General features: G+C 44.7%; 1 protein-coding gene and 1 long non-coding RNA gene across 5 annotated transcripts in view; both read right to left on the bottom strand.

The window, feature by feature from the left end:
- Nucleotides 1-24,764, bottom strand: part of LOC106046091 (probable E3 ubiquitin-protein ligase HERC3) — a 44,143-nt gene extending 19,379 nt beyond the window's left edge. For 3 of the 4 annotated variants that reach the window (XR_010831266.1, XM_066996351.1, XM_066996352.1), the window contains exons 1-12: nucleotides 24,613-24,764; nucleotides 20,429-20,686; nucleotides 10,417-10,576; nucleotides 8,912-8,988; nucleotides 8,116-8,337; nucleotides 5,885-5,976; nucleotides 4,744-4,874; nucleotides 4,446-4,606; nucleotides 3,824-3,900; nucleotides 2,969-3,093; nucleotides 2,363-2,422; nucleotides 129-240 (exon numbers count right to left, since the gene is read on the bottom strand). Coding sequence is in view for 3 of the 4 variants with exons in the window: in XM_066996351.1 (XP_066852452.1) it covers nucleotides 129-240; nucleotides 2,363-2,422; nucleotides 2,969-3,093; nucleotides 3,824-3,900; nucleotides 4,446-4,606; nucleotides 4,744-4,874; nucleotides 5,885-5,976; nucleotides 8,116-8,337; nucleotides 8,912-8,988; nucleotides 10,417-10,576; nucleotides 20,429-20,654 (1,443 nt within the window). In the remaining variant the exon portion in view is untranslated. Of the gene's footprint in view, nucleotides 1-128; nucleotides 241-2,362; nucleotides 2,423-2,968; nucleotides 3,094-3,823; nucleotides 3,901-4,445; nucleotides 4,607-4,743; nucleotides 4,875-5,884; nucleotides 5,977-8,115; nucleotides 8,338-8,911; nucleotides 8,989-10,416; nucleotides 10,577-20,428; nucleotides 20,687-23,265; nucleotides 23,447-24,612 lie in introns of those variants that run through there. The other variant, XM_013196928.3, reaches the window with a different exon arrangement.
- LOC125180680 (uncharacterized) lies at nucleotides 12,568-20,421 on the bottom strand. The gene is made up of 2 exons (XR_007159447.2): nucleotides 18,702-20,421; nucleotides 12,568-18,051 (listed from the first exon to the last, which is right to left on the bottom strand). It is a non-coding gene; the product is annotated as an uncharacterized lncRNA (long non-coding RNA).
- Nucleotides 24,765-27,691: the final 2,927 nt, after the last annotated feature.

Genomic DNA, 27,691 nt, shown 5'->3' with positions numbered 1-27,691 from the left:
ACTAAGAAGAATCTGGCCTGCAGATCTGAAATACAAACTTCCCCTAAAAAATGTGCTGCTTCTCCTGTTACAGAGGGACAAAGCCTTTATTCCCCCTCTAAATACCTAAAAATGTGTAAGTGCAATACCTGGTCTAGGAGAATGGAGTGTTGAGAGTTCATCAGCTTCTCAAACAGCACTCTGGTGGAGTTCAAATCAATCCCTGGGGTCTTTGGACTGGTTTTAAAATGTTCATCAATTCTTTAAAAAAAAAAAAAATCAGAGACAGACAGACATAAGTTTAAGGAAGTGAAAACACTACCTTTGTATTAGCACTGCCTGAGAGCAAGCAGTGGAGGACTGACTTCCGGGAAATGAATCAGACTAGAAACAAAACACAACTTGGAATCTTCTTGCTAAGGACAAGATGCACAATGCCCCTTTCTGAACTCTTCTGGGCCTTGATTAGATTTAGGATTCTTGCAGATAAACACTTCATCAAACTCTTTGGTTTCCCCAGGACTTCCCACTATGCTAATAGCCTGCCTGAACAGGACTGACTGCTTAAAAACCTATAAAATACCTATCTATCAATTGTTTCAGGATCCTCTGCATTTTCTTCACATACACTTTATTTATTTTTATACAAAATCACAGTAAGAAAGGGAAGGGTGATAATACAAGATGATATTATTCAAGGGAACATCAGATGAAGGCTTTCAAAACATAACAAACAAGATTTCAGAGAATTTGGTAATTCCACTCTCAAATTTTCTAAAACTAAACAATGACTGCAATCAAACCACAGCGCAGTCGTAAACAGGCTTCAGACGTAAGAAATGTTCTCTCCTTTCTGCTATGTGTGAAAGGCTGTAATTTACGCAGGCTACCTGTATAAAAGGCATAATGAAGGCAAGCCTCCAGAGGACGACACAGTCCAACAGCCAGATCTAGTGACACTGAAATGTCCTGCAATGCAGCAGATAAATTACCTAGCTCAGCACCTGGAGCACGTGCAGCATCTGGAGCAGAGACTCTCAGCACCATTGTCTGTAGTAAAAATGCACATAAATCTTTGCAGATGCTAGTAAAAAAAAAGTAATTGCTACAAATCCATTGACCTCTAGGATTTCCCAGGTATGTCACTATTCATACCTGAGACTCTGTGATATCAGACACACTGTGAAGGAAACGGTACTGATTAAACATGGGATGCATTTGTCAGTTTTCTGATGTGGCTGTAATGATATGAGAAGTTAAACATTGTCTGTTGGAGTAGAACAGTTATTTCCATAGTAGTATGCAGTTAAATACAGCCTCACCTCAGCGTATGTTGGCTTCAAATTTTATGATTTATTTAGTCACAGATCTTCTGTAAAAGTTAAGTCCTGCACTCGCCAGGACACCATTAGGGTGGAAAGAGAACTGCACAGAGGTGATCAAGTCATACACTCCATTCATTTCCACATTCAAAGAAGGCATGGGACTATTTGCAGTGACTCAACAACTTAGAAAACTCACTGAGTCTTTTAAACCAACATGACACAACTCTCCATATGCAGTAACAATGCTGCCTTTTCCCAAGGCTAGAGAAGAAATAACCATTGTACCAGCTGAAAAATGCAAGTATAATGAGTAACTTGTTTTCTTTTTCAAGCTGCTCTCGGAAAAGATTACTCAAAGATTATTCAGAGTAACTAGGCTCATCTTCACCTACTTACAGGTCATTTATTCATTACGTCACCATAAAAAATTCCTCCCCCACCTCAACTTATGCTGTTACCTCCCCAACCTTCACAAACGCAGGCAACATAATCCTTCCCAACCCACAGCTTTTGACTCAGCTGTGCCTATTACATCCTTGTCACCACCTATTGTTAATTACATCCATTTGAAACTCGCTTTCATAAGCAAAAGCACAAAACTTTTCACAACTATGTCACCTAAAAGAAAAGTGCTTCCATGCTGGCCTGGGTGTATTTTTCATGAGCAGCGTGTGCTGAGGTATACCTCCCTCCACAAGCACTAGTCCTCATCAGCTAGCTCAGCTGGGTGAGAAACTATTCAGGTATGTGGCATCACTCATTTCCCTTACTGTCAAATTCCCAATCCTCTCTTTCAAAGATTTTTATATTCATTTCGTATGGAAAAATAATAAGCATGACAACTCCAAGGAATCTGTACAGTGCACTCACCATGCACTTTCCTAGACTATTGGCCTTCCTTACCCAGCTCTGACCACCCACCCCTTCAGTGAACACTCTTCTTCCCCAGTCTCCTGACCAGAAAAATCAAAGCCCAGTGCAAAACTGAGTGAAGAAAAAAAGAGATTCCAGTCTGCCTCAAGGGAAAGCTATGCTACTTGACTCTCCTTGATACTTACTTCTTCTCCAAGAAGCTTCCATTCCAGCAGGCAGCTGAGGACAGTATCTGAACAACATTACTGTTTGCAGCAGGAAGACAAAAGAAAACAGAGAGAGAGGGTATAAACAGATGTCCCAGTAAATCTCTTCAGCTATCTTCCCTTCCTTCTATGGGAAACAACGTCAAGATCATCTCATCATTCAAAGGCTAAGTGGCTTACTCAGGATCATATAACATTCCTCTTTCAAAGGAGGGAGGTTAGCAGTGCCTCCTTTCCACCGATTCTGCCCTTCTCGTAGCAGGCAAACAGGAAAAAATTTAATCAGTGTGTTCACTGCTTCTTGACATGCTTTACATGAACTCTAAGTGCATAATAAGAACAACTTTTAAATCCATCTCCCACCCACTATTTGCAATATTCTGAAGCAGCCTTAAATTCCTCGGGTTTTGCTGGGAAGCTCTAACCTAGCATCCTTGTGACTGGCACCTGTACTCCCCTCGGATATAACCAAGAACCACACTTGAAAAGGCTGCTAAACTACAAGTGAAAACAGGGCATGGAAGCCAACAAAATTATTTAAATAAAACTTCCAATAATAGGCTTGTCCAGTGCCACAATACCTACTTGACAGAATTAGAACTGTTCTTTTCTAAAAGCTTTTGCCTCCAGACATCTATAGTTTCATCATTTATTAAACAGGTATAACGTGTTTCATTTATGGTCCGGAAATCATCAGCAGGCAAGGAATTCTGTGAGAAGATACAGATTTCAGCAAATACAAAGCTTGTAAAAACAATTCCTTCTTATTAAAATTCTCAGTTTTCTATATATAATTCATAGGTCTCTGGGTGTGATCTCTGAACAGGTTTGATTAGGAAGCTGCAACATTACTAATGAGCCCAAAAGGAAAGGCATGGAAAAAAAAAAACACATTTTTACAAAGAGGAAAAGAAAAAAGAAAAACAAAATATCATTTCCTTAAATGTACCAAAGCCCTTTTAAATAATGCTGTATATAGTTACAGGCTTAGTACATTTCTTCTAGAGTTATTTCCATGCCTCAAAAGTGTATGTTAAACACTTACTGGAATAAATAAGATAGAAGGAGAAAAAACATCATTCAAAATCCAGCTGATCTGTACTGTGTGTTCCACTGCCTTACACTGATCACCTGGACCCCACTGCCTCAGGAGGATGGCAGTCCCTTTCTTCCAATCTGCCAAGGAAGTAACTCCCTTCCCTGATGATCAAAGTGGTATCGGTGTCAATTGCTCTTTGACATGACTCCAAAAGAAGGCACCTTTCAGCCACTCCTAAAACATTGTAAACCCCTGTAATAAGTGCTGTCCTTTTTAAGGTTTATAAGGCAGAATGGACCCCAAAACATCACCTCACTTTCAGGAGATTACCACCAAAAAAAGATGCATAGTGAGGGCTGGGACAGGTGAACAGACTTGAGAAAGTACTTCATTTGTTTTACCTCATATTTGGAGCAAAGCACAAATGTTTGGTCTCCTCCAGAAAAGATATGTTTAACAATGTGATATTTACAGGCATCTGTTGGGGAAAGTGACACAGTTGTGTTAGAAGCTGATGAACGCAAGTTTCTGCTTTGCCTTCCCTCCACATTTGCACTGACAGTGTCTAACGCTTTACACTACGGGGAACACCCGGATTCCTTGAAGGCAAGGCTGAAATCAGTAGGATCTCAAGCACTTTAGCACTTTATTTTGCTTTTTTCTTTATTATTTTTTTTGAGACATACTGCCTGACAGGAGGGGAAAGCTGTAATTTTTAAACTACAATGGAGTTTTTAATGAGAAACCAGAGCCCTCAGAAATCAGTATTAGAACAATTTCACGACGGCTCAAGATTGCTGAATGCTGAGCTCTGCCATGATAAGAGAAAGGGAGAGGGCACACAGAGTAACAGAGAGCAAGAGGTCACACAGTAATTCCACAGTGCATTCAGACCAGGGGAATGGGTTTCTTTTGCTGTTTCAAGCACTTTCACAGAGCAATGTCAAGGTGTCTTTAGACCACCATGGATGAAAGGAAGCGATTCATGTCCATTTGCCACTCTAAATCATGCACAGTACATACCAGGCTTCCCTGAGAGTTGCCCATTGTGAGCTGCCCAGTGACCCTTCACAGGAGAGGGACACTTAACATTGCAAGTGTGCCCAGTTCCCAGCTGGCCTCTTGTTCCACAGCCAAATGCATAGATCATTCCTGAAGAAGGCACAAAGGCTAAAGTATGGTGTCTGTAACAGAGACGGGTACAAATTAGTGCCACGTGTATTAACTTAATTTTGACATGTACGATGCAGAAGCAAGGCTATTCCTTCCATTTTACAAGAGCCAGTGTCAGCGTTAACCTCCACTGAAGGACAGGACTCACCTGCCGCAGGCAATCTGGGATACTTCACTGCCCATTAGCTCAAGAACTCTTCGGGGGTTCACTTCGTCATTCATGGAGTCATGTCCCAGTTGCCCACAGGAACCTGCACCGAACGTGAACACCCCTCCACTCTGTTAGCAAACCAAACAGCATATTCTCCATTTAGGACCCATATCCCAGCAGCATCTCTCTGACTCCAGTTTCGCTACGAGCCCAAGCTTAAGCAGAGATTGCTGGGGATTTCCAAAGGATTCAGAAAATAAGCTTGAGCTCTGCTAATGAAGCTTCCAAATAGCTACCTTGCCACCCATCAGAGAATGTCAGACTTATCTCTAAGTACGCCTGCAGTAGACAACCTTCCCCCCACCATTACCTAATGAGTCAGAAATCTCAGCAGGTTTAAACATGGTTCAATAGCACCCATTTCCACAGTACTTCGCACTGATCTCTGGTGGCTGCTGATCAAAAGGATGATGACCTTTTTCCTGGAAAAAGACCCACACTCTCTGGTCTTCACAGTGGTTCTCCCACTGGAATCTCATGGCGAGCTATTTTGATTCATTTTTTGATCAAGAACACTTAGGCACCAACCAAGGAAGGCAACAACCTAGGAAGTGGCAGGGGCAAGGCAAGAACCGAACAGTGATCTTCCAAATGCTATCCCTATCCTCTATTAAACTACACGCTACTTGGGAACAGCAGTAGGTTTGGAACTGCAAACCTCTTGTAAATGCTGTGACTGACGGGTAACTTTTCATGTGACAGCCCATTATTTCTGACTTGCCTTTTATTCTGAGGCACAATAACTCTCCATCTTCCAATAAAATGTTATTTTTAACCTCTTAAGATATATGTTTGTTCTTTTTATTCCTCAAAGCTCATTTCGAGTGATTCATCTGAGTTTTACTATTTATTCTCATGGATTACTAACATCTTCACCTTAAAAATGGCAATGGGTCACGTGGGCAAAGAATCTCAGAATAAATTATCACAAGACTTTACTTTCCATTTAGTTTCTCTTACTGGTGTTAGATGAATTAAGGTACGTCAGTCTGTTCTTTTCTATCATTTCCTAGGAAACTAAAGTGAAACCATCAGGCAGGCAAGACAGCGGCCAGGGCTTCCAGATTAGCTTCTCTACCTTTGTTAGAACTGCCGTGTGTTCCTCTCCACAGCTGATGTAAACAACCTTCTGAGACCGCAACAGCTTCACATGGCAAGGCGATTCTCGGTCTGTGTAAGACAAATGAAATAAAGGAATTGTTTCATAAACATGATCCTAAATGCCTGAGAAAACCACTGGCAGCAGTCTGATTTTCAGACTTGTTCTACACAGATGGAACACAGCTTTAACAAACGTGGAAAAAACAACAGATCTTTTATTACTTTACTGTTGCTTTCTCCCTCCGTTCTTAAAATATTTGCCCTGGTTCAAAAACAGTTGGTTATTGCAAGAACACAAATATAGTGTATTTTGCATAAATTCAATGTGTGCTTGCAGCTTGGCACATGACTAATGCAGGTTAGCTACACCAACCTTCAGCCTCGTGCTCCATTCCAAACTCCTCACTTTTGTTTCCAAAAGCTTGCTATGACTTCTTCATACAGAACAATCCTTATGTGTCCAACGCACATGGCAAGCAGCAAGTGCATTTAAATACCTAGTCTTCCTTCTGTTGTCATGCTTTAAGATCCTCCTACTTGCAAAGGCTAATCTCTGCCAACAGTTAAATGGTGCTTTTCTCCTTCACTATGACATTCTAATCATTAAAAGTAGGCATCTCGAGTATAAATACACTAAGCAAGGTTATATGTTTCACTGATTTAAAAGAATATATATATTTTTTTATTATTAAAAAAGCACTTAAAGAAGCAGTAGGTACCCCAAACCAGCTTCAGACAGCAAGGGGAACATCTGCTTACTTTGTACCAACAAAAAACCCAGTTCCTACCTATAGAAGTGGTTCATTTTTTAAGACTCTCACCCAAGGATTTGACAGGTGCTTTTTTTTCTGTATAGTGAAAGGAAAATGGTCACATTTTCATGCATTTAAAAATAAGGGCAGGCTTTTTTCATTTACTTTGTTCTGTAGTTTAGCACAAAGTAAACTTCTAATACACAAGCTGCAGCATTTCTAATAGTGCTGTGTTGAAATCAGAAGCATTTCTCTGTCAAACTCCATGCAAAGAACATAGCTGCTCTTATACAAGGCCAGTGCTCTCTTACAAACTATGCAAAAGAATAAACCTGGAGCATTTTTGAGAAAGCACAAAATATGTTACAAGTCTTACAATTGCGTTTCATATTCTTAAAAGTGCAAAGCAAGATGAAATTAAGCATACAACATTCAAACCTCCTGTGCTAAACTACAGGCTGGTTTTGAGTAACTGCGTTAAATACACATTTCAGTTGGTAGGGTGGGTTGTCAAACTGCATCGTTCCCTTATAGGTAGACAAAACATGAGGCAATGCTTTTCTCTTGCAACATATGGTGTTTATAAGCTACTATATACACAACCTAACATTTTTAAATATATACACACCTCATGTATTCACCCATGCAAACCAAATTACCCACACGTGTTGCGTTTCACATCCACACTCAGTAACTTGCCTAGATACTTAAAGCTACTCAGAAACTATGCAGATAAAGATGAAGAGGTTCATCTGAAACTCCAAAGAAAATCTTTCATTCCTTTGCTTTTGCAAAATAGTCTAAGAGTACATTAACAAGCTGGAGGAATCTGGGCTTTTCAGACTAGTGGTAACGTCATATCCAATCTTGAAGCCTAATTTATAAATCAATCTTCAAGTCTGTTGATGGCTAGGCTTCACTGAACATGATCACCTGAAATAAAACATACCACTGGCCCAACATGCCTGAAAAACTGTGCAACCAATAAACTGGACAACATTTTACAATATTGAGATATTTTGTGTTGCCATCAACTTGGAGCATACAGATGCTCACCAGTCAAAATCACATTGACCAACTAGGGGATGGGTTCAGTTCATTGTTCCACATGGAGAGCCTTTGCTCTACATCAACTTCAAACAAAATATAAACTGAGTGTTTTTGAGGGGAAGAATAACATAAGCACTTCCTTGGGTCCCTGCATTTTGACACTCTTTTTTTTTGACCTTCACTCCCACTAACATCTACAAGGGAAAAAAAGGTGTTTCTATTACTACTAATCATGAAAAGCCTGTAGAGCCAAAGACTGTTTTTCTATCCTCTAAGGCACAAAACCTAAGAAGCTGCTGAGGTTTATACATCTGCTCAGTAAAAACAGACTGTCAAAAGAAAATAGACTGTCACTCAGCCAAAAAAAAGTCCATCCTTCTTTCACCAAAGAGCGTAACTTTAATACCTCTTTCATCACTTAGTCCCAGTTGTCCTGAGCTGTTCTTCCCCCAGCCAAACACAGCTCCTGAGAGAGAGAGGGCAAAACTGTGTGCTCCACCTGCAGCAACCTGAGCCAAAGGGATACCATCAAGAGATTTGACACGTTGTGGACTGGCCTGGGAGGGACATTCTTTACCCAAGCCCAGCTGACCATAGCTGTTCTGGCCCCATGTGAAGAACTGACCATCTGAAACAAAAAAAGAAAGAGAACAGTGAATAAGAGCTGGTCAACAGAAGAGCAAGTTTGTCAAAATGAACACCAGTGCTGGGGGCTTCTCTCCCACCCAAACCTCATGATGGAAAAATCAAGCAAGACGATACTTCCTAAAATAAAAGCCCTGTCCAAAGACACTGGGTAAATAACGAGATGTGTAACTAACTGCAAAATACAATATAGACTGCTCTAACTTAAACAACACAACGAAGAATGGTCCACATGTTGCATACAGAAGAGCCAAGGATAATTTTGACACAAAGGAATTAACTCTACACATTTTTCTACATCAAGATGGAAAGCTTTTAAGCGTTCCTGCCATTATTCAGTAGTGAGGCAGTGCATAATGTGTGATGTTTCCTTTCTTGACAGTATTGGCAAAGTTCTTCAATATTCATGGTATCTGATCCACTTTATTGTCTCCCATTTGTTCCGAAAACAATTGAGACAGGGATGTCCTTGGTTCATTGTGCAGAAATAAGCAATCTTGGACACTGTGCAAAACAACAGCAGAAATCTTGGTAGTAAATAATGAATGTTACAGTACCTGCTGCCAAAGCCAGGCAATGCCAGTTTCCACAGGAAACCTGCAGTATCGTCTGTTGGTTCAGTTTCTTTATCAACCTAAAGAAGACGACATTATTTTAGAATAATCATCCACAAATATAGTACCACCATAGATGAATTTATCATTTCCATTCAGGTATTCTAGACACACATATAACCTGTGATTTTGAGATGAGGAATTGAATCTTGGAGGTTATACAGATCTATGCATAATAGATGCAAATCTGTGAGGAGATTTAGATACTTGACTACCAACTCCAACTATCTTTACCGCTACATTTCCAGATACCTGAAAATAGTGGGGAAAAAAACATTTTTTGGTGTCTCTCTTACTATTCTTTTTCAGGCATTGACGTTCTTCATCCCATCAGGGCATAGTAGTTCCTATGAGTTATAGAACCAAAACCTCTTCAAGTGTTTTGCACAAAGAATAGCATGTCAAAGGTTCAAGTTGCTTCAAAAAAATGTTATTTTTAAAATGGCACTATTACATTGGCAAGTGAGCATGTCTCTCTTTGTTGTATCAGATCCACCTGCAAGTTAAGGGCTTTCTTCCCACAGAGCCCTTCATCTGAAACATGTGGTTTTGCAACTAGAACTCTTTTTCTTTAAATACTGTTCCAATAATAACAGACACCCTAGACAGGTGCCCCAAACCTCCTCTTCCTGCTCTGCATTGGATATGCAGTGGTAACCAGAATAACAGACAGAACAGATCTGTTATTAATGTAGCGTGATACAACACCATTAGGTACAAAGAGATCAGCTATCTTCATTGCGGTGGTAAGCTGTGACATGTCATCTGTGAACTGCTTTGGATGTCAGCCACTGGCCCCTGCTCCATCCACATGTCCTTGCATTTAATACTCTTAGTACTCTGAGACAGGTAATATACATTAAGCAAGTGAATAAAAAAAAAAAAGAGAGAGCAATTCCCTGAAATTTCTGAGCAACATTGACTATTCAGAATTGCAATGGGCTGGGTAAGTAGCTTTGCTGACAAACAGAAGGTGCCAACGGGCAACAGTGCAAGAGTTTCAAAATTGAGGTGCCAGTTCACAAGGCCATATTTTTTCCCCATTCTTGAAATATGGCTCTATCTCAAAGGACTTCTAGGGAGTGGAATAAACAGACGCCACACAACATTCCTGTTTTGGAGTCCTCCCTCATATATCTCCTTGCTCTGTAGAAAACACTGACAGACTTTTCTTTGAGGAAGCTGAGCATGCTCTTTCTTCTTGTGCCCCCAGCACCGAAGTCAAAAAACAGAAGTCCTGTCCTGCCCAAACTTCCTGAATGCCAATGGAACTTAAAGAATGCTGAGAGGGAAAGGAGGAGGCATCATGTTAATATCAGTACATGAGAAGTGCCCAATTACCAGCCCTTTGAGCGAGAGCAATGCTCCAGGCTGGAAGGTGAAAAACCCCTGACACAACACCTCCAAGTAGGTGCCTTAAGGAAACTTGAACCTCTTAAAAAATTTACCTTGGCACTGTCACTGCTTCTTCTATAGTGGTGAGGCCCAACTGTCCATCGCTGCCGGCACCCCAGGAGAAGAGCTGCCCCTGGTCGCTGAGTGCCACGCTGTGAGACTCTCCGCAGGCCACGTGGACTATATGCTGCCCTGCCAGGGCTCCGATTTGTTCTGAGGAAAAAACAAAACCTCTGGTCACAGGACTGGTCTCATAGCTACATGCAGACATCAGGTCTGGATAAACCTGTAGGCAAAGCCATTCAGAAGGTGTGTTGATGCTCAATTTAGTTTTAAAACATTTCCTACAAGAGGAAAGCACCAAACTTTACTGAAACTGCTGAGCTCTTCTGAAAGTCTGGCTTGTGAGTCATAGGATAAGGGCAGGTACACACCCCAAATTACAAAGATAGTCCACACACAGACAGCCTCTCAGATACAGGCAAACAGGTTATTTAGGAACAACTAGACTTCTCGGATTTGATGTTTTCTAACTTAGCCTTGATGTGGGGATCAGCAAGGACTCAGAAGCTGGCAAACCCTGTAAAATACATTTCACCTTCCACACCTCTCATGTCCAACGAGAGGTCATCCAAAAAACTCACCAATCCAGTAGTCTCTTGCTTTACTACTTGATGCATGAAGCATACATGTCACAACTCTCCCAGTGCTAAGCCTGGAACAGGTTTGAACCTATCAACCTGTTACTAGAAGTGCTTCAGATGCTCATAAAAAAAATCGTATAAAGAGCAAGAGGGCCTTACGGAAAAATAGAAGAGAAGAAAAAAAACAACTCATTCCTCTGGAAGATTACCCACAATTTACTTTTCATTGTCATGTCATGTTATGCAACTGAAATAGGTTTGACAAGTATTTTTAGAACATCAGCAACCAAGTCTTATTCATTACGCGGAGCTTTTTACAAACAGACATGAAAAGGTCTTGTCTTGCAACAAAGCGTTGGAACTGACAGACAGCTGAATGGAAAAACTCCCCACAAGCCAGACAGAAGCAAAGTTGATTTTCTTCCTTCTTCCCTGAAGAAATGTTTCAGAGTGGATGAAGAAAGATTCACTCCATAAGCTGCAAGGTGGTGATTAGTTTTACTAAGTCCCCCTCTCACGTCCACTTGTCATTCTGTAAAATCGATATCCCACATCGAGGGAACCCAGATAATATTAACATATTTAGCACCAAAACCTGCATACCAATCAATCTAAATGCCTTACACGAATTTAAAGGGAAGGCACCCCTAAGAAGGCTTGCTTTCTAAGTCTGGAAGTCAGAAAATAAGAAGACATAAACATCATATCCACTGCAATGAACCCGACACACCACTTAGGTTCAGTCAAAAACATTTCTGTATGGGAACCTGCAGGTCCAAAACCTCCCACTGGAGGTGATCCCACAGTTGGAAAAAAAAAAAAAAAAGGCAGAATGAAGCCATTCTCGTCTCCACATCACATTCCACGAACATGCCACTTCACTGTAAGCTTGCTTGCTAGGGCGCGCTGAGCCTGTCTGTCCCTCATTCAGAGCACCTGAGCCCTTACACTGGTTCCACCGCTGGTCTCTGCAACCTGCCAGCACTCTGGGGGACAGCACAAACCTGAAAGAGACAACCGTGGGAGGTGAGGCCATCCAGAACGTTTAGAAATCCAGAGTGGGTATTTCAGTCCCCACAGCTTGATTTGGCAGCACAAACCGGGCCTTGCTTCACGTGCCATTCCTGGGACTAACAAATACTGACTCGTTTCGAAGGGCTGCCCTATGTCACTGATAGCCTCCAAGGACTGCGTTGCTCACCCAAGAAGCAGGGTGTAGCCATATCTGGGCTTGCTGAATAACCACGGACAGAATAAAAAATATGCCTGTCTTGGAGTTTAAGACCTTTGCTCTTAAAAATTTTAGCCTATCTCACCTATCTCACCAAAATTTTGGCCTATCTCACCACAGCACATTCCTAAAACACTGCGTACTGCAGCTTGCCTGCGAAGTTACAGAGAAATGTAAACTCTCAACAGTTTAAGTTGTACAGGCACACACGTACCTACTTTGAGAGATGCAAAAAAGCCAGTCTTCCCCTGTGCCACAGGGATTGCCCAGGTAGTCCAGCAAGGGTTCCAGTTCACCCTCGGGCATGCCAAACCACGAAATACGCTATCTCCCTGCTAATACAGGTGGTACACCAAAACATCTGGCAAATCCTTCTTTGTTATCCTTGTATTTTGAAATGAGGAAAGGGTAGGAGGTGTTTTAGCTGTTGGTATAGATTTTTGGTTAATTTTCAGAGCATCACAGCACCACTGTTCGTTCCTTAGAAAAGATGCATCACTGCATGCAGGTGAGCGATGCAACAGGTGAAGTTTGTTCCTGGTATTGGATCTTCCACACAAAGGTGAGCAGAACTGAAAGCAGCAGGGAAGGGCTGAAGGAGCTACGCAACAGAGTTACAACATGCCATAAAACTTAAAAAAAAAAAAAACCTAGTTCCAGGAAGTACCGAAGTACACATAGACCCAAACTTTTATTTTGGAAGCCATCAGCTGTCTCAACACAGCACCAATGCCCAGAAGTCATTTATCAGTTAGTCCTACCTAGTGGAGTTCCCGTTTTCACTTCTCTTTTCTGTCCATTTCACCTCAGCATAAACAGACATACCGAGGTTTGACTTCTTTTGGTCTCAACCTTGTCAGGTCTTTTCATAAAATATAAATTGGAGTAAAGAACGAGGTCCAGGCAAAACACTTTCAGGACAGCAATTTTTTGGATCATGACAGCCACGATTCCCAGTGCTGCTCTAGCATTTTCTTGCCTGTCCTGTGCATCGCAGCCATGCTCCAACAAAAGTCGGGGACAGCTGCTATATGCTTGCGTAACTCAGCTCTGACAGTCAAGGTGATTTAGCTTGAAGGTGCTGGAAACTGCAGTAAAGCTTGGCCAAAAGTGAAAAATCATGAAAAGCTCACCTTCAGTCTGCAGCTTCTGAATTTATAAAAGAGGGCTTATACTTAGTTCCAGTGATGTTGAAAAGCTACAATACAAGACCTTCGGCGTCTGAGACTGCTGGAAGCACAAAGCACCCAATTATATGACACTGATTAGGAGTGCAGACAATGAATTACTGATCACATTTTCTACTCCTCCTAAGTTTACCAGAGAGCGGGTATATTTTTTCTATGCCTAGCTTCCAGTTGCTAGACAAGCTTTTGCTAGAGGACGTGGCAAAATCTTTCAGCCCTAAGTGTCCTGTGGTGTACATGGACAGCACCAGATGGCTTCTTCTGTCTGAAATCAGTGGAGAGAAACTATCAGCCCTAACGCTACACCTTCAGTGGCAAATCCTGGTTTTCTCCCCTAGTGAGAAGCAGCTGTTGCTTGGAAGAGTTTCAAGCGGTATCAGTCCTCTTGGACACCTAAGTGAAGCTCCTCGTGTCCTCCCCAGCTTGACAATAAGCAGCTCAGAGCATTTGTCCCTCTTGATTGTTTCTTTCTGCTAGGAAAGGGCTGAGTCTCTACGTTAGGTATCTTACTACCTTGCCCAGATAATAGATGGCAGTAGAAACACAGGGGAGGGAAAAAAACAACTGTTGAAATTCCTCCGAGTTAAAACATAGCAGCTGTCAAACCTGAGGATAGATGGGCCTGTTTCTTCACATTGCCGTGGTTGTTAACATAGTCCACAGCCACACTGAGGATGTCTGGGCACCGCGCGACCGAAGTCTAAAAATAAGAAGTGTGATATCCAACATTTTAATGCACGAGGCAGCTGAACATTTCATCAGATACCAACAGCAACCTAAACTTCACCCTCGTTGCCTTTGTTTTCCGAGTACTGACAAGACTTCTAAATTCTTACATGAAAGGAGCCGAGTTGTTTCCTTTGGGAGGTGAATGATGATGACACGTGAAGCCATCTAGCAAGGTGACACTAACACCATTAGCACTTATGAACACCTGAACCAACAGCCAAAAACTTGGTGAAAACCCTGCTAGTGAATTCAACAGGCACTCCATCAAAGTGAGAAAAATACTACAGCCCAAACGTATCAGTCACCAGCATCCCGTTAAGACACGGTACAAAAAACACGTAAACAGTGGATCCCCAAGCTCTCTGACAAGATTTTCCTACATTTAGTAGGATCCTTCAGCTCACTGCTGATTCCTCAGTCTCCACTAGCGTACCCCGGAGGTGATTCTGCATATGGACATCCCAGCTGTATTTCGAGGCTGTGGTGAGCTTCGTGATTTCAGTCCTAATGAAGTCAGTTGAGCACTAAAACACGTTTGAGGGTTTCAGTGGAAAGAGGAGAAGAGAAAAAACAAGCTGCAGCACCTGAAATGCTTGCGATCCAAAGTGTGCAATGAGAGAAGTACGCCCAAGATTTCTCCCTCCGCTTGTGAAGGTTGCTCCTTATCTTGTCAGCACTCCCTCACCGATGCCTTAGTTACTCATTGCTTTTACCGGCATAAGGAGCACCGATACACTCAGCACCTTTTCCAGGAAACACCGCTCCCTGTGAAGCGTGGTGCTGACACTCAGAAACTGGTAACTGCAGAGGGAAAAAAAAAACGTGCTGTTTGTCAGGGCCTTTTTGCCTCTTCCTCTCTCCTTTAAAGCCCCCATGCGTCACCCTCTGATTGCCTTCTGCACACCCTCAGCTCTCATCACGTAGTCCTCTCGCGGTCACAACTGCCACGAAGAACATCTGGAGTCTGGGACTGGCAAGGAGGAAATCAGACTTTATAGACTACTTAAGCAAATATACAGACTTTGTGAAGCTATGGGGTGCTTCTGAAAGCATAATCTAACCCAGCCAGCATGCGAGGAAGCACGGGAACCAAGGCAGCTCCCCTGGCTTCATTCACACCGCCTCTGGAGCTGTGGTTTGTCAGCAGTAACACCAGAGGACAGTTTCAGGAACACGCCTCGGTGTCTGCAGACAGTCTGTGCCACGATGAGGTGCACAACACGTAGGCAGCTGGAACCGCCCTGCTGACGCTAGCCCCACCGTTTTGCTGCCACCACCTCCCTCCTCCTTGCCGAGCCTTTCTCTAGAATGGTGTTACGCGCTTGCTGTGTCTCCAAGCCTGTTTAGCACGGAGAAAAGAGGACTGAGAGGGGAACTGATCGACATACAGAAATATCTGAAGGGAGGGTGTCAAGAGGATGGGGCCGGACTCTTCAGTGGTGCCCAGTGACAGGACGAGAAGCAACGGGCACAAACTGAAGCGCGGGAGGCTCCGGCTGAATGTGAGGGGCACTTCTTTACTGTGAGGGTGGCAGAGCACTGGGACAGGCTGCCCACAGAGGTTGCGGAGTCTACTTCTCTGGGGATATTCAAGCAGGAGATATGCTTGGCAGGGGGGGTGGAGCAGATGATCTCCAGAGGTCCCTTCCCACCTCGGCCGTTCTGTGGTCAGTCCTGCAGCCAGATGACTGCTGTACCCACGTCCTTCCACCCTGTGACCGTGTCTGAGCTGAGAGATCTAACTGAAGCACCCCCGAGTCCTTGCAGCACAGAGAGCATTACTTCATATACCACGCGCTGCGAGCAAGACCTAAGGGGTTTGCTCCACTTTTTGTAACTGGACGGGTGCCATTTAGCCATCTTTTCAGGTTATCAGAGCAGTTTTGCACAGAAACAGGAAACATTTAGCCTTCACAGAGGCATTTTATATTTTCTTCTAGAAGGAAGGCTTTGATTAAGAAGCCCAGAATTTCCAAAAGCACTTGGCCTGCTCACTTGGCTCCTCCTTAAATCAATCCTGCAGCAATTTGCACAGGAGCAGAACAAAGCCACATGTTCCTGAAAAGTCACACCTGTACAGTGCAGGCACTGCTGCACATTTGTCCTTGCTTTCAATGACATCCCAATCAGTTTCACAAGTCCTGTTTGAAAACATCACTGCACAGAAGGTGGGTGACTGGGAAAGGGAGGGATTAACACGCTCCCATTGAACATTTACAGAAGAGTTTTTATTTATTCTTCGATTCAGTAGCTTTCAGTAGTACAGAGGTTTGATGTAACTTGAACACCCCATCTTTTGGGTTAGTAAAAAAATGTTTACACACTCAAGCCCAACCTCAACTCATAAGACAGCTTTTGGAGAAAGCTCTTCCTGAAAACATTTGCTCTAGCAACAGTACTTAAGAAGCAAAATGGAAGGTGTTGGCTGAAAAACTGGTCTCACAGCTTGCTGCTGGATATAGAACAAAAGCAGACTCTCATCCCTGGATGCACTTTACTTTTTTTTTTTCCCTTCAGAACACAAACTGGTCTTTTGGATACAAATGTGTCAAAAGGAAAAAAGTGTCAAGTGCATACTACCATCACAGGGTTAAAGTACAAGTGATTCATTTGAACACTCAAGTAGGACACAGATTAACACAAACCTCAGGAACTTGAAAGATTTTATTGTGTTTCTGCAGTAAAGGTGTTCAAGGACATGAAATTCAGTCATTTAACTGAGGTTATTCTGTATAACAGGCCAGTCAATCCACAAAGAATGAATTAGTTCATAGGGCAGAAGCAAGATCAGAAGTGTGTAAATGCACAGAATTATTCCACTTTCTCTGCTGTAAGACTTGAAGAGCATTCTGAGGAAAGTACAGATGCTCATATCTCTATTTCTTTTTCAGGAGTTTACACAGGCAATCAGCTGTTTAAAAGGCAGGTCAGGTGTTAAGAGAGTAAGCATTTCTTCACCGAACTGCTGCAGGAGCAGCTGTTTTCAGCCAGAAAGCAACTTTTCAGAAGAGGAGCTGGGGGAACCTTGTGAACACCACGTTGAACACGGGTCAGCGCCATGCCCTTGCCATGTAACAGCATCCCACGTGGCTGCACTAGGCAAAGTACTGCCAACAGGTCGAGGGAGGGGATCCCTGCCCTCTACTCAGCACTGGTGAGGCCACACCTGCAGTACAGCCTCCAGTTCTGGGCTCCCCAGTCCTGGGGAGACATGGAGCTAATGGAGATGGTCCAACAAAGGGCCGTGAAAACAACGAAGCAACTGGGGCACCTCTTTCACAAGGACGGGCTGAGAAAGCTGGGACTGATCAGCCTGCAGAAGAAAAGACTCGGGGTGATCTTATCACTGTGTATAAATACAGCAAAGGGAGGGTGCAAAGAGGATAGAGCCATGCTGTTTCCTGTGGTGCCCAGTGCCAGGACAAAAGGCAACGGGCACCAGCTGAAACTCAAGATGTTCTGCCTGGACATCACGAAACACTTCCGTGCTGTGCAGGCGACGGAGCACCGGCACAGCTTGCCCTGAGAGGCTGTGGAGTCTCCCTCCTCAGAGGCCTTCAAAAGCTGTCTGGACGTGGTCCTGGGCTACCTACCCTCGGTGGTCCTGCTCGAGCACGGGGGTTGCACCTCTTCCAACCAAGATTGCCTCCAGAGGTCCCTTCCAACCTCAACCATTCTGGTTAGTTTCCCCCTTCCCAAAAATCACATTCTCCTACCGCTGTCATCCCAGCTGTACGTGCTTCTAGACCTTACCTATTCAAGGCAGCAGCCACGCCTCCTCACCCGTGACTTGCTCACTTCCACGGCTGCTTCCAACAAACACAAGCCCTGCCACTTCTCCTCCTGCTCCTGAGCAACCAGGGCCTCCCAGCTGGCTTCTCCCCAACAAGGAAGAGGCTAAAAGAGGAAGATCCACACAGACTGTCCTTACAAACAGGTCACACATCTGAATTCTCAGCTGTTACACAGTTTATGATTTACAGGCACACCACAGCGGGCATCAGTGTTTCTGGCCACTTCAGCTCCACACCGAAGTTCAGAGCAAGTAAATTTACGTTTGAAAAGCAAGGCCACTGTGTTCAGAGAAATTCAAGTGACACGGATTATGTAGTGAGACTGGATATAATGATATTTGAGATTGGACATGGTATTTGCAGCCCCTGCAGCAATGAGCACTGAGATTCTACAACATAAACTGAGACAATACTACCCTGCACTTCTGCATCCGAGCAGGAAATCTGTAACACCAGGGTTTTGCCTGCTGTTTGCTACCAGAGGGAAAGTTCAAGGCAACTTTGGTGCCAGAAACTTTTCTGAAACTCCCTCGGGACATTAATTACCAAAGTCCCCCCCCCCCCGGACACTTTTTTTTTTTATTCCCCACTAGCAGTAGTCTGAATGAGCTGCAGAAAACAAATCCCTATACCAGAAAACACCTTCAACATCTCAAGGACTAACACGTGTCTAAAGCTTTACAAATGTCTAAAAACCAGCTGGCTATCTCACACACCTCTATAATTTAGCCCAAATTCCACAGCAGCCTTTACCTCGGGTATCTGGGCCTAGCATACATATGCCCACTCAGATAAAACACGCTTTCTGTCACAGGGAGTCAAGACATCAAGACAGACCTGAAGAGAACCAAATCTAAGTGAGATTACAGGGCTAAACAGGAATTTTAGAGGTACAGTTAGAAAAAAGCTTCTTGTTTCCTTAAACTACTCCAATTCAAAATTACCGCTATGCACTGGAGACTTAATGCATGGTAACACTTGATGATGCTCGGGAAATTGAGCAAACTCAGACTGATTTTGCAGAACAGTGGACTCTTAACTCTTTACCATGAAGATCTCTGAATTAATTCTCCTAAGTAGTAACATCAGGAAAGGACACTTCCAGAAAAGAAATCTCCATCAATTCGTACTCATTCAGCAGAAAATATTCCCTCAGTAATCTCTGCTCCCTGCAGTGGAGAGGCACAAAAATCAGCTCGTTGGTTGCCAGCCTATCTCTGCATTACATCCACAAGCTCAGCCAGTGTGATAATAAACACAATACAAAACAAATTTAAAAGCATCTTTCATTTCAAAAGGTGCTCCCTAAAGGACTCCTCTAAGAGGAATTACTGAAACAACTGTTCCTGTTTGATGTTTTTGCAAGCAGCACGAATGAGAAGCAAAATTGAAACAGTATCCTCTGTGTAAATGGAAGGTGGAAGAAAAACAAATTAATTATTTGGAATACATAGTTACGGGGACCAGAGTCTTCAAAAAAAAAAACAAAGCTTGCTGCATACAGAACAACTCTTTTCCCCCTTAGTCATTAGTAAAACCTGCAAGCTTTTCAAGGAAAAAACAGTGAGATCAATGTTGAGTGTATTGTATTGCAGATTCCTAGAATTTTATTCATAAGCAGACATCATCTTGGGTAGTAACTGTCTCTGACTGAACAGCACGATCACATATTCTTAAAAACAGTAACTGAAGCTTTTAACATAATGGCAGCATATGTCTCCATCTCCCTCCCTCCCGCTCCCCCCCTCCACCCCAAAGCATGAGAGATAAAAGGGAGCTGCTTCCTCTTTGAGCACAGCCCTGGGCAACACGACAGAGACCGCTCCACCCTTCTGAACTCCTCAAGCATTTTTTTTACAGCCTTCAAAAGGTGCTGGTCCCCTGCATGTCTTGATGTTATTCAATTTGAGTTTGGGGAGCACAAAGCTACGACAACCTTCTTCTAGCTTAAGAAACCATGAAGGGTGAAAGGCATAAGTTGACAAGAGATTTGCAAGAGCAAAAAACAAAATTCATAAACTCTCTCGGCCAAAAGCAAGTTTGTTATCCGTAACTATGCCCAACACACATCTATTTCGCTTCGATGTAAATGACAAAATTCCCAGCAATAGTTGAATGAGAGTAGGCATAAGAATGCAGCACAATTGGAAAGACAGAGCAGAAGATGCTTGTGGCTCATGGCCCTTTTATCGCAAGGCACCATGAAGCCAAATAAAAACACCTGTCCTGAGACCACCTTCACTCGCCTCTGCTCCTTGATGCATTTCCCGTACAAAGCGAGCAGATACGTCTCCCCACCCATACTGCCCAGCTTCAGCTTTCCAGAGCCGGCAAATACTATTCAGCATCGCTACGTTACGACGTGATCTTCAGCTCTGTCGGCTGTCCCAGCTCCACGGCAATCAACGCAGAGCGCCTTCCCTAGCCTTCTCAGCCCCCCAGCCTCAGCCAGGTTGAAGCTGCATAAGAGGCAGGCTTACCTGGCTTGCTGCCTTCACTCTCATGCCCCAGCTGGCCTTTGGTGTTCAAGCCACAGGTATACACTTCCCCATCTTCTAACAGGAACACAGAATGGTTTCCTCCGCATGCCACCTCCTTGACGTTTCTATCATGGATGAATCCGTACACCTGCGGTTCAGGAATGATGACCTGGAGGTTGCTACCGATCCCAGGTTGTCCAAAAGACGAGTAACCCCAGCATAGCATTTTCTCTCTTTTCAGCAAGTCATGTATTCTTCCTGGGAAGAGAAACAAGGGGAAAGTGTGGATGAAGCAAGAATTTTCCAAGAAAAAGCAGTTCAAGTAGAACAGCACGCTGACAGCTCAGCCCCTGGCAGCAACAGATACATAAAACTCTAACGTCGCTGCAACCTGCCAGAGCTCAGGTGTTATCTCTTGTGCTGAACGCAGTGAAAGTCAGGGATTTCAGATAATGCAGCACAGCGGGAAGGAAAAAATAAAGCAATGTAAAGGGACCGAGTTACTGGACAGTCTGAACTTGGTATGGCAACAGCTTTCTATTGCATAAGAGTTGGGGGGGGATCGGCCCTTGTTCCAGAACAAGCATCTCACAGATTTTAGTAACGCTTCCTTGTCACTCCTAATCTCAGTGTTTTGGGGCCATTTGTTACACATACTGTACTAGTAAGACATCGAGAACTCCCCTGCTTGAACTAGAAACTGATTAAAGCCCTTTTTCTTTGTAAAGAGAAGAAAAAAGAAAGCAGAAAAGAAAATGAAAGATCCTCAACATCAAGTCTTATGATTTACCATGCCAAGTTTTAAACTAAGGCAATTTACAGCTGCAGCAACACTAACGATGTCAGTACAGGATCTAAAAGCCAGAGACAACCCTCAAAGCACCAGAGAATTCCTCAAAAAAAAAAAATCAGATTTATTTTCCCACTCAGAGTAGACAGGAAACACATGCAACTCAGTTGGTTTCCAAAGCTCGGTGCTAATTCAAGCTCTAGGTATTAGCAGCAAAGCCTTTCATAATCCAAGTCCTAAGCATTGCGTGTTCATCTCCTACCAGGCTCCCCTCGCCCGCCAGTTGCGGTCACGCAGTCAGGTGCGGTCACCTCCACCTCGGCAGGGCTGAGCCAGACGGGAGAGGGAGAGGATAGGATTTCCCAGCTGCAGTCTGTCAGCAGTGCAATTTCCTGCCACAAACTGTTTGCTAGGATCTCTTCTCAGGTGCCCTAAAGTACGCACTGAATCCCATTTATTTCTAAGAGCCTCTGCTCCTTTTTCGCATAACCCGTTTCACTCACCCCCCACATATAATTAATTGTCACAGGCCAGCTGCAAGGCACCCCCAGTTTAAAAAGCAGGAGGTTACAAGGCTCTGTCCAGCTGGCAAACCCATTGCTGCACATACTCTGCACTTGGTTGCCCTCAGACAGCCCATGGAAGACACCCTCTGTGCTAGTTACACTATTTCCTACACCAGGAATAGGAATGCCGTGGGACGCAGTAATACTGAAGTCATGCACGTGCTTATGCTTCAAATGACACAACTGCTATATTTATAGGGAACTTCATGTTCCGCCTAAAAAAAAAAATAAACACCGCAAAAAACAGCATAAGCAACTTCCTGCAGGTGACAACACAAAGGCACAGAAGCATTTCAAGCCTGACACCTGAAACAACAAAAAAATCTGAGGCTACCATTTCTCTCATCCTGGGGAACCACCTTATTGCAAAGGTGCTTCACAATGAGAGCAACCCTGAAGATCCACAGATCGCCCTCCTTGCTGCTCTAAGCGGACGTTGCCTCTGAAAAGCTGAAAAGACTTCAGCGCTCTACAACCTGAACTACAGTGACATTGTACAACATGAGTTAAATATTAATTTAGGATACCTTTCTAAAAAGGTTTCTGAACAGTCTGCTCCCCGTGGGTCACAGTCTTCTTTCCAGATGCTAATTTCATTTAAAATGCTAAAAATACTTTAATTAATTTCCTTGTGTTAATATTCCACACAAGCAGTTTCAGTACTGGGCAGGGGGTGTGCGTGCAATTAGCAAATGATGTTTTTTCCCATTGTTAAGACATAACTTGAAGTAGGAAGAGGTCAGACTCCCAGTGATTCATATGAATTACTAGGGTGACATCTCAAAGAAGCTCAGAACCCATTCATGCTAGCTGTCAGATTTTCTGAAGCACCTAAAATCTAACAATCCCTAGAACAGACAATGAGGTGTGCCAGAAACTGTGGAAAATCTGACCTTAAATGGATTTTTGATTAGTTCTGCAAACATGTCCTTTTGAGTCCCACCCTCCCACCCTCTGAACATTTTGCTGATAAATCCGTGTGCAGCTCTATTCCAGGCAGCACTTTCCACTCAAAGAGTGAAAACCAACATAGCCACTTTCCATTTGAGCACACAGACACAGCCGGCTATTTCCCAATGGCCTGGTATGCTGTGTTTTTATCTTACTTATTTTGAAAACATAACACATCTCTAAAACCACAATTGTTTTAATGTGCTGTTGTGCCCTGTGCTGTCACCCCACCACCACCACTACAGCATGCAAAGCTGCTGCAAGCCTTAATACATCGTGTGTTCGAGCAGGAGCTGTGTCCAGAAAGACAGAGCTTTGAACAAAGATTCACGCTTCATTTCCCATTCTGGTCAAGGCAGTTATTCCTCTGACATCAGCGGAAGAACAAAATAGCCATCCTACACCGCAAACTCCTTCTACATATCCTCCTTATACTAAAATGAGTATATAAAAAGCTTCTACGGCAAGTAGGCTATAACGTAGACATGCACATATACACACAAAAGTGGATAAAATTCATATTCGCTTACCTGAGTTTTCAATGTTATTCCTAGTACTCAGCTGGATACATCTTAAAGATAAAAATCCAGCTTTTTATAGGGCAAGCCCTTAGGAAAAGGTCTTTAAAATGCATCAGTTAGGGCATTACAATTCCTGACCCTTTTTAAAATTGGATTGTGAAGAGATAAGGAGTCAACCGCTGCACCTATTCCCGCTCTTCACTGGTCACAGCACAGCCAGCTTTGTATGCATGTTTTAGAGATAAGAACGGATGCAATGCAGCAGGACTGCTCATTTGCAGACTCCCTGTATGTAACCACAAAAAAAAGGGGGGGGAGGGAACGTTCCCAACATCCTCATTCCAGGAACAACTCACCCCTGAATCACTGAAGGATGTGCACAGCACTGCTAGAGCCAAGGAGACGCGGTACAGCGGGGAGTTTTTTGAGGAGAACTGCTGTGATTGGGAGATCTTCGCTATAATAAGACTCGCTATAATAAGACTCAGCTGACATGCTTAAGCATACATCCTTTGGTGAGGAACCAACCCTGGTGGCTGAGAGGATTATTGGAAAATAATAACAGCGCACGTAAGATCATGACAGGAGATGTTTTATTTTGCTCCTTTTTTAATGACATGTAGTCTCTTCACATGCTCATATGAACACATGCATAAGCTATAGCCGTGACAGTGTGTGTAAGATCGTGACAGGAGACCAGAAGATGGTTTTTGTCCTTTTTTCTAACAGCTGTCATGACATAGGCAGGTTCTTCACGTGCTCACATGAACACACACACAAGCTGCAGCCATGACAGCGACTGCACGCTTCCTGGGAGAGCCAGTTAGGTAAATACCGTGCTCACAACAAGCACCGCTCGGCACAGAGCGATCCCTAAACAAAGAGGCCTGCCAGCTGGCAAGGCGGGCACGAGCAGCCTTTTCCCTTCCCCGTCGTTTCCGAGATTTCAGCTCCCTTTTCCAGCAGCCCCACAACGAAGGGGCGTACCGCTCCCTTCTGTCACCGAGCCCGCTTTCTTCTCCCTTTTTGCCCCAGCCCAGCGCAGGCCCCAGAGCATGAAGCAGCGAGGTGCGACGACGAAGGAGTTAAACCGCAGGCCCTCGGCCCCCCCCGGTGCCCACCTCAGGGCCGGCTGCGCCCCCCGGGCGCGGCACCCCCCGGGCAGCCGCCCCCGACGGTGAAGCAGCCGCGCTGACGAGCCCCCAGCCCTGCCCGGCCGCCCTCCCCTCCGCCCGGGCCGGCTGCGGGAGCCCCGAGGGGCCCGGCTGGGCGGCCCCACGCGCGGCCCCGCTCCCCCGCCAGGGCCGGGCCCCGAGGGGCGCCCCCCGCGCCGCGCCGCGGCCCCCGCCCGCTCACCTGCCGCCAGCCCCGCCGCTGCCGCCGCGGCGACGAGGAAGTCCGGCCCCTTCCCCCGCCGGGAGGGGCGGCGCGGGGCTGCCAATGGCCGGCAGCGCTACGGCGGCGGCGGGCGGGGCGGCGGGCGGCTCCGCCGGGGCCGGGCTGCTCGGGGCTGGGCCTGGTCCCTTCCCTCAGCGTGGGTACGGCCCCGGCCCCAGCTGAGGGGAGCGAGTATTTCGCGAGTGAGCCGCTCCGCACAAAGGTGTCGAGGGGACAAGGACACCTTCATCTAGATAGGTTGTCCAAAGCCCCAACCAGCCTGGCCTTGGGCACCTCCAGGGATGGGGCATCCACAGCTTCTCTGGGCAGCCTGTGCCGGTGCGTCAGCACCCTCTGAGAGAAGAATTTCTTCCTTATATGTAACCATTCCCCCATGTCCTATCACTACACTCCCCAGAGCTGAACGCAGCACTCCAGGTGGGGTCTCACAAGGGCAGAGCAGAGGGGGACAGTCCCCTCCCTCGCCCTGCTGGCCATGCTGCTTTTGGTGCAGCCCAGGATGCAGTTGGCTTTCTGGGCTGCAAGCACTCACTGCTAGATCATGTTGAGCTTCTCATCAACCTACACCCCCAGGTTCTTCTCCTCAGGACTGTTCTCAATCCATTCTCCTCCCAATCTCTATTTGTGCTTGGGATTGCCCAGATTCAGGTACAGGACTTTGCACTTGGCCTTGTTAAACCTCGAGAGGTTTGCCCAGGCCCACTTCTCAAGCCTGTCCAGGTCCCATCCCTTCCCTCCAGCATTTCAACCACACCATGCAGCTTGGTGCCATCAGCAAACTTGCTGACGGTGCACTTGATCCCGCTGTCCATGTCACCAACGGAGATGCTAAACAGCGCTGGTCCCAATACTGACCCCTGAGGAACACCACTCATCACTGATCTCCACCTGGACATTGAGCTGTTGACAGCAACTCTTTGAATGCGACTATCCAGCCAAATCCTCACCCACCAAGTGGTCCATCCATCAAATCCGTCTCTCTCCAACTTAGAGACAAGGATACCGTGGGGGACAGTGTCATATGCTTTGCACAAGTCCAGGTAGATGATGTCAGTTGCTCTTCCCCTATCCACCAGTGCTGTAACCCTGTCATAGAAGGCCACCAGATTTGTCAGGAATGATCTGCCCTTAGTGAAGCCATGTTGGCTGTCACCAATCACCTTTTTATTTTCCATGTGCCCTAGCATAGTTTTCAGGAGGATCTGCTCCATGATCTTGCCAGGCACAGAGGTGAGACTGACTGACCTGTAGTTCCCCAGGTCTTGCTTTTTTCCCTTTTTTAAAAAGGGGGGTTATGTTTCCCTTTTTCCAGCCACTGCAAATTTCACTGGACTGCCACAGCTTCTCACATATGATGGACAGTGGCTTAGCAACTGCATCTGCCAGTTCCTTCAGGACCCGCAGATGCATCCCATCAGATCCCATGGACTTGTGCAACTTCAGGTTCTTTAGCCGGTCTTGAATCTGATATTCTCCTACAGTGGGCAGTTCTTCATTCTTCCAGTCCCGGCCTTTGCCTCCTGGGGCCTGGGCCATGTGGCTGGAACTCTTGTCAGTGACGACTGAGGCAAAATAGTCATTAAGTACCTCAGCCTTCTTCATATCCCCAGTGACTAGGTTTCCCGCTTTCTTCCGAAGAGGGCCCACAATTTCTCTAGTCTTCCTTTTATCACCGATATACCTATAGAAACCTTTCTTGTTGCCCTTGATGTGCCTGGACAAATTTAATTCTCAAAGGGCCTTGGCTTTCCTAACCTGAGCCCTGGCTGCTCAGACAATGTCTCTGTATCCCTCCCAGGTTATCTGTCCTTGCTTCCACTCTCTGTAGGTCTTCATTCTCATTTTTCAAAATGACAGTCAGTATTTGAGCAAACCATGTAAAGATCTTTGCAAGGATGCATCAGACACAAAAGGCCAGTGTTTGTATACTTAGTATGCACTCTGTCACTTATCAGATACAAATTCACTTTCTGTATTTGCATGGGTCATGCATGTTGAGCATGAAAAGAGTTACTTGCTATTGTACAATTGCACCTATGACATAATAGCTTCTACTTACTGTGTTACAAGCAGCTTCTAGAATAAGTGTAGAGGAAAAAAATGTTTGTTTCATTTGTTTTTATTTCTTTTGTCATTTGGAGATATCTGTAAAAAGTCCCTTAACACTCATTTTCCTCTGTTTGTCTCTGAGCAATCAAGGAGGGGAAGACATCAAATAAATAATAATAATAATAATAATAATAATAAGAGGAAATGAAGCCCAGAATTTGTCCAAGGGGTCAGGAATCTGTTGCTCAAACCTATTGCTAATTGGCCACATTTCGAGTTCACAGCGAACTTTCAAGGCTGGTCTTTCATAAACGTGTAAAATAGTAAAAACGCCAAAGTAAATTGGTTTCACGCACTTTACTGAGCACAGCTCCCTCTGGAGGCTACTCCCAAGGTTTATTTCTTCGTGCTAGCTCAGGTTTGATTGCACCATGAATTTACCTCATCTGTTGTTTTTCAGGTGGAATCAGAGAGGCAAGGGGGGGAACTACATCTCTCTGCTGGCTAGCGAGTGGAAAAATCCCTCTGTGTGGCCATTAGTCTCTGTGTTGCTCTGGAAGCAATGAACTCTTCTGTATTTTTTCTTTTCAGCCCTTTCTGTGTCAGGAAAGAGACTTTTTTCAGAGAAGCTCAGAGGATTAGCCAGGGATAGCTGCCCATGCTGGCTGCCACGAGCTAAGGTGAGGCCTTGCTAGCCCCCGTGGAAGTGGCATTTCTGCGTGGTGTCTGCTCTGCAGCAAATCCAGCACGAAGGCATCCCTAACACTCTTCACCAAGGCTACCCACTTTGTTTCTCGTGGCTTACAAGCTGCCTGGGTGCCCAAGTCATCCCAGATCCACACTGACTGCATCAGCTGCTCTACAGGGCTCTGGCACATCTCTACAGGTGATGTTCAGATCAGAAGAACAGTCTAAAAAAATCCTGCTGCAGGTTGAATATACTTTTGATACCTGTGTAAAGCCTTTTAAACTCATAGCTGGGTATCAG

The sequence above is a fragment of the Anser cygnoides genome, chromosome 4 (genome assembly GCF_040182565.1).
Source record: "Anser cygnoides isolate HZ-2024a breed goose chromosome 4, Taihu_goose_T2T_genome, whole genome shotgun sequence".
In the NCBI taxonomy this organism is placed as follows: domain Eukaryota; kingdom Metazoa; phylum Chordata; class Aves; order Anseriformes; family Anatidae; genus Anser; species Anser cygnoides.
The sequence above is the reverse complement of the archived record's forward strand: the minus strand, read 5'-3'. Positions and strand labels throughout refer to the sequence as shown.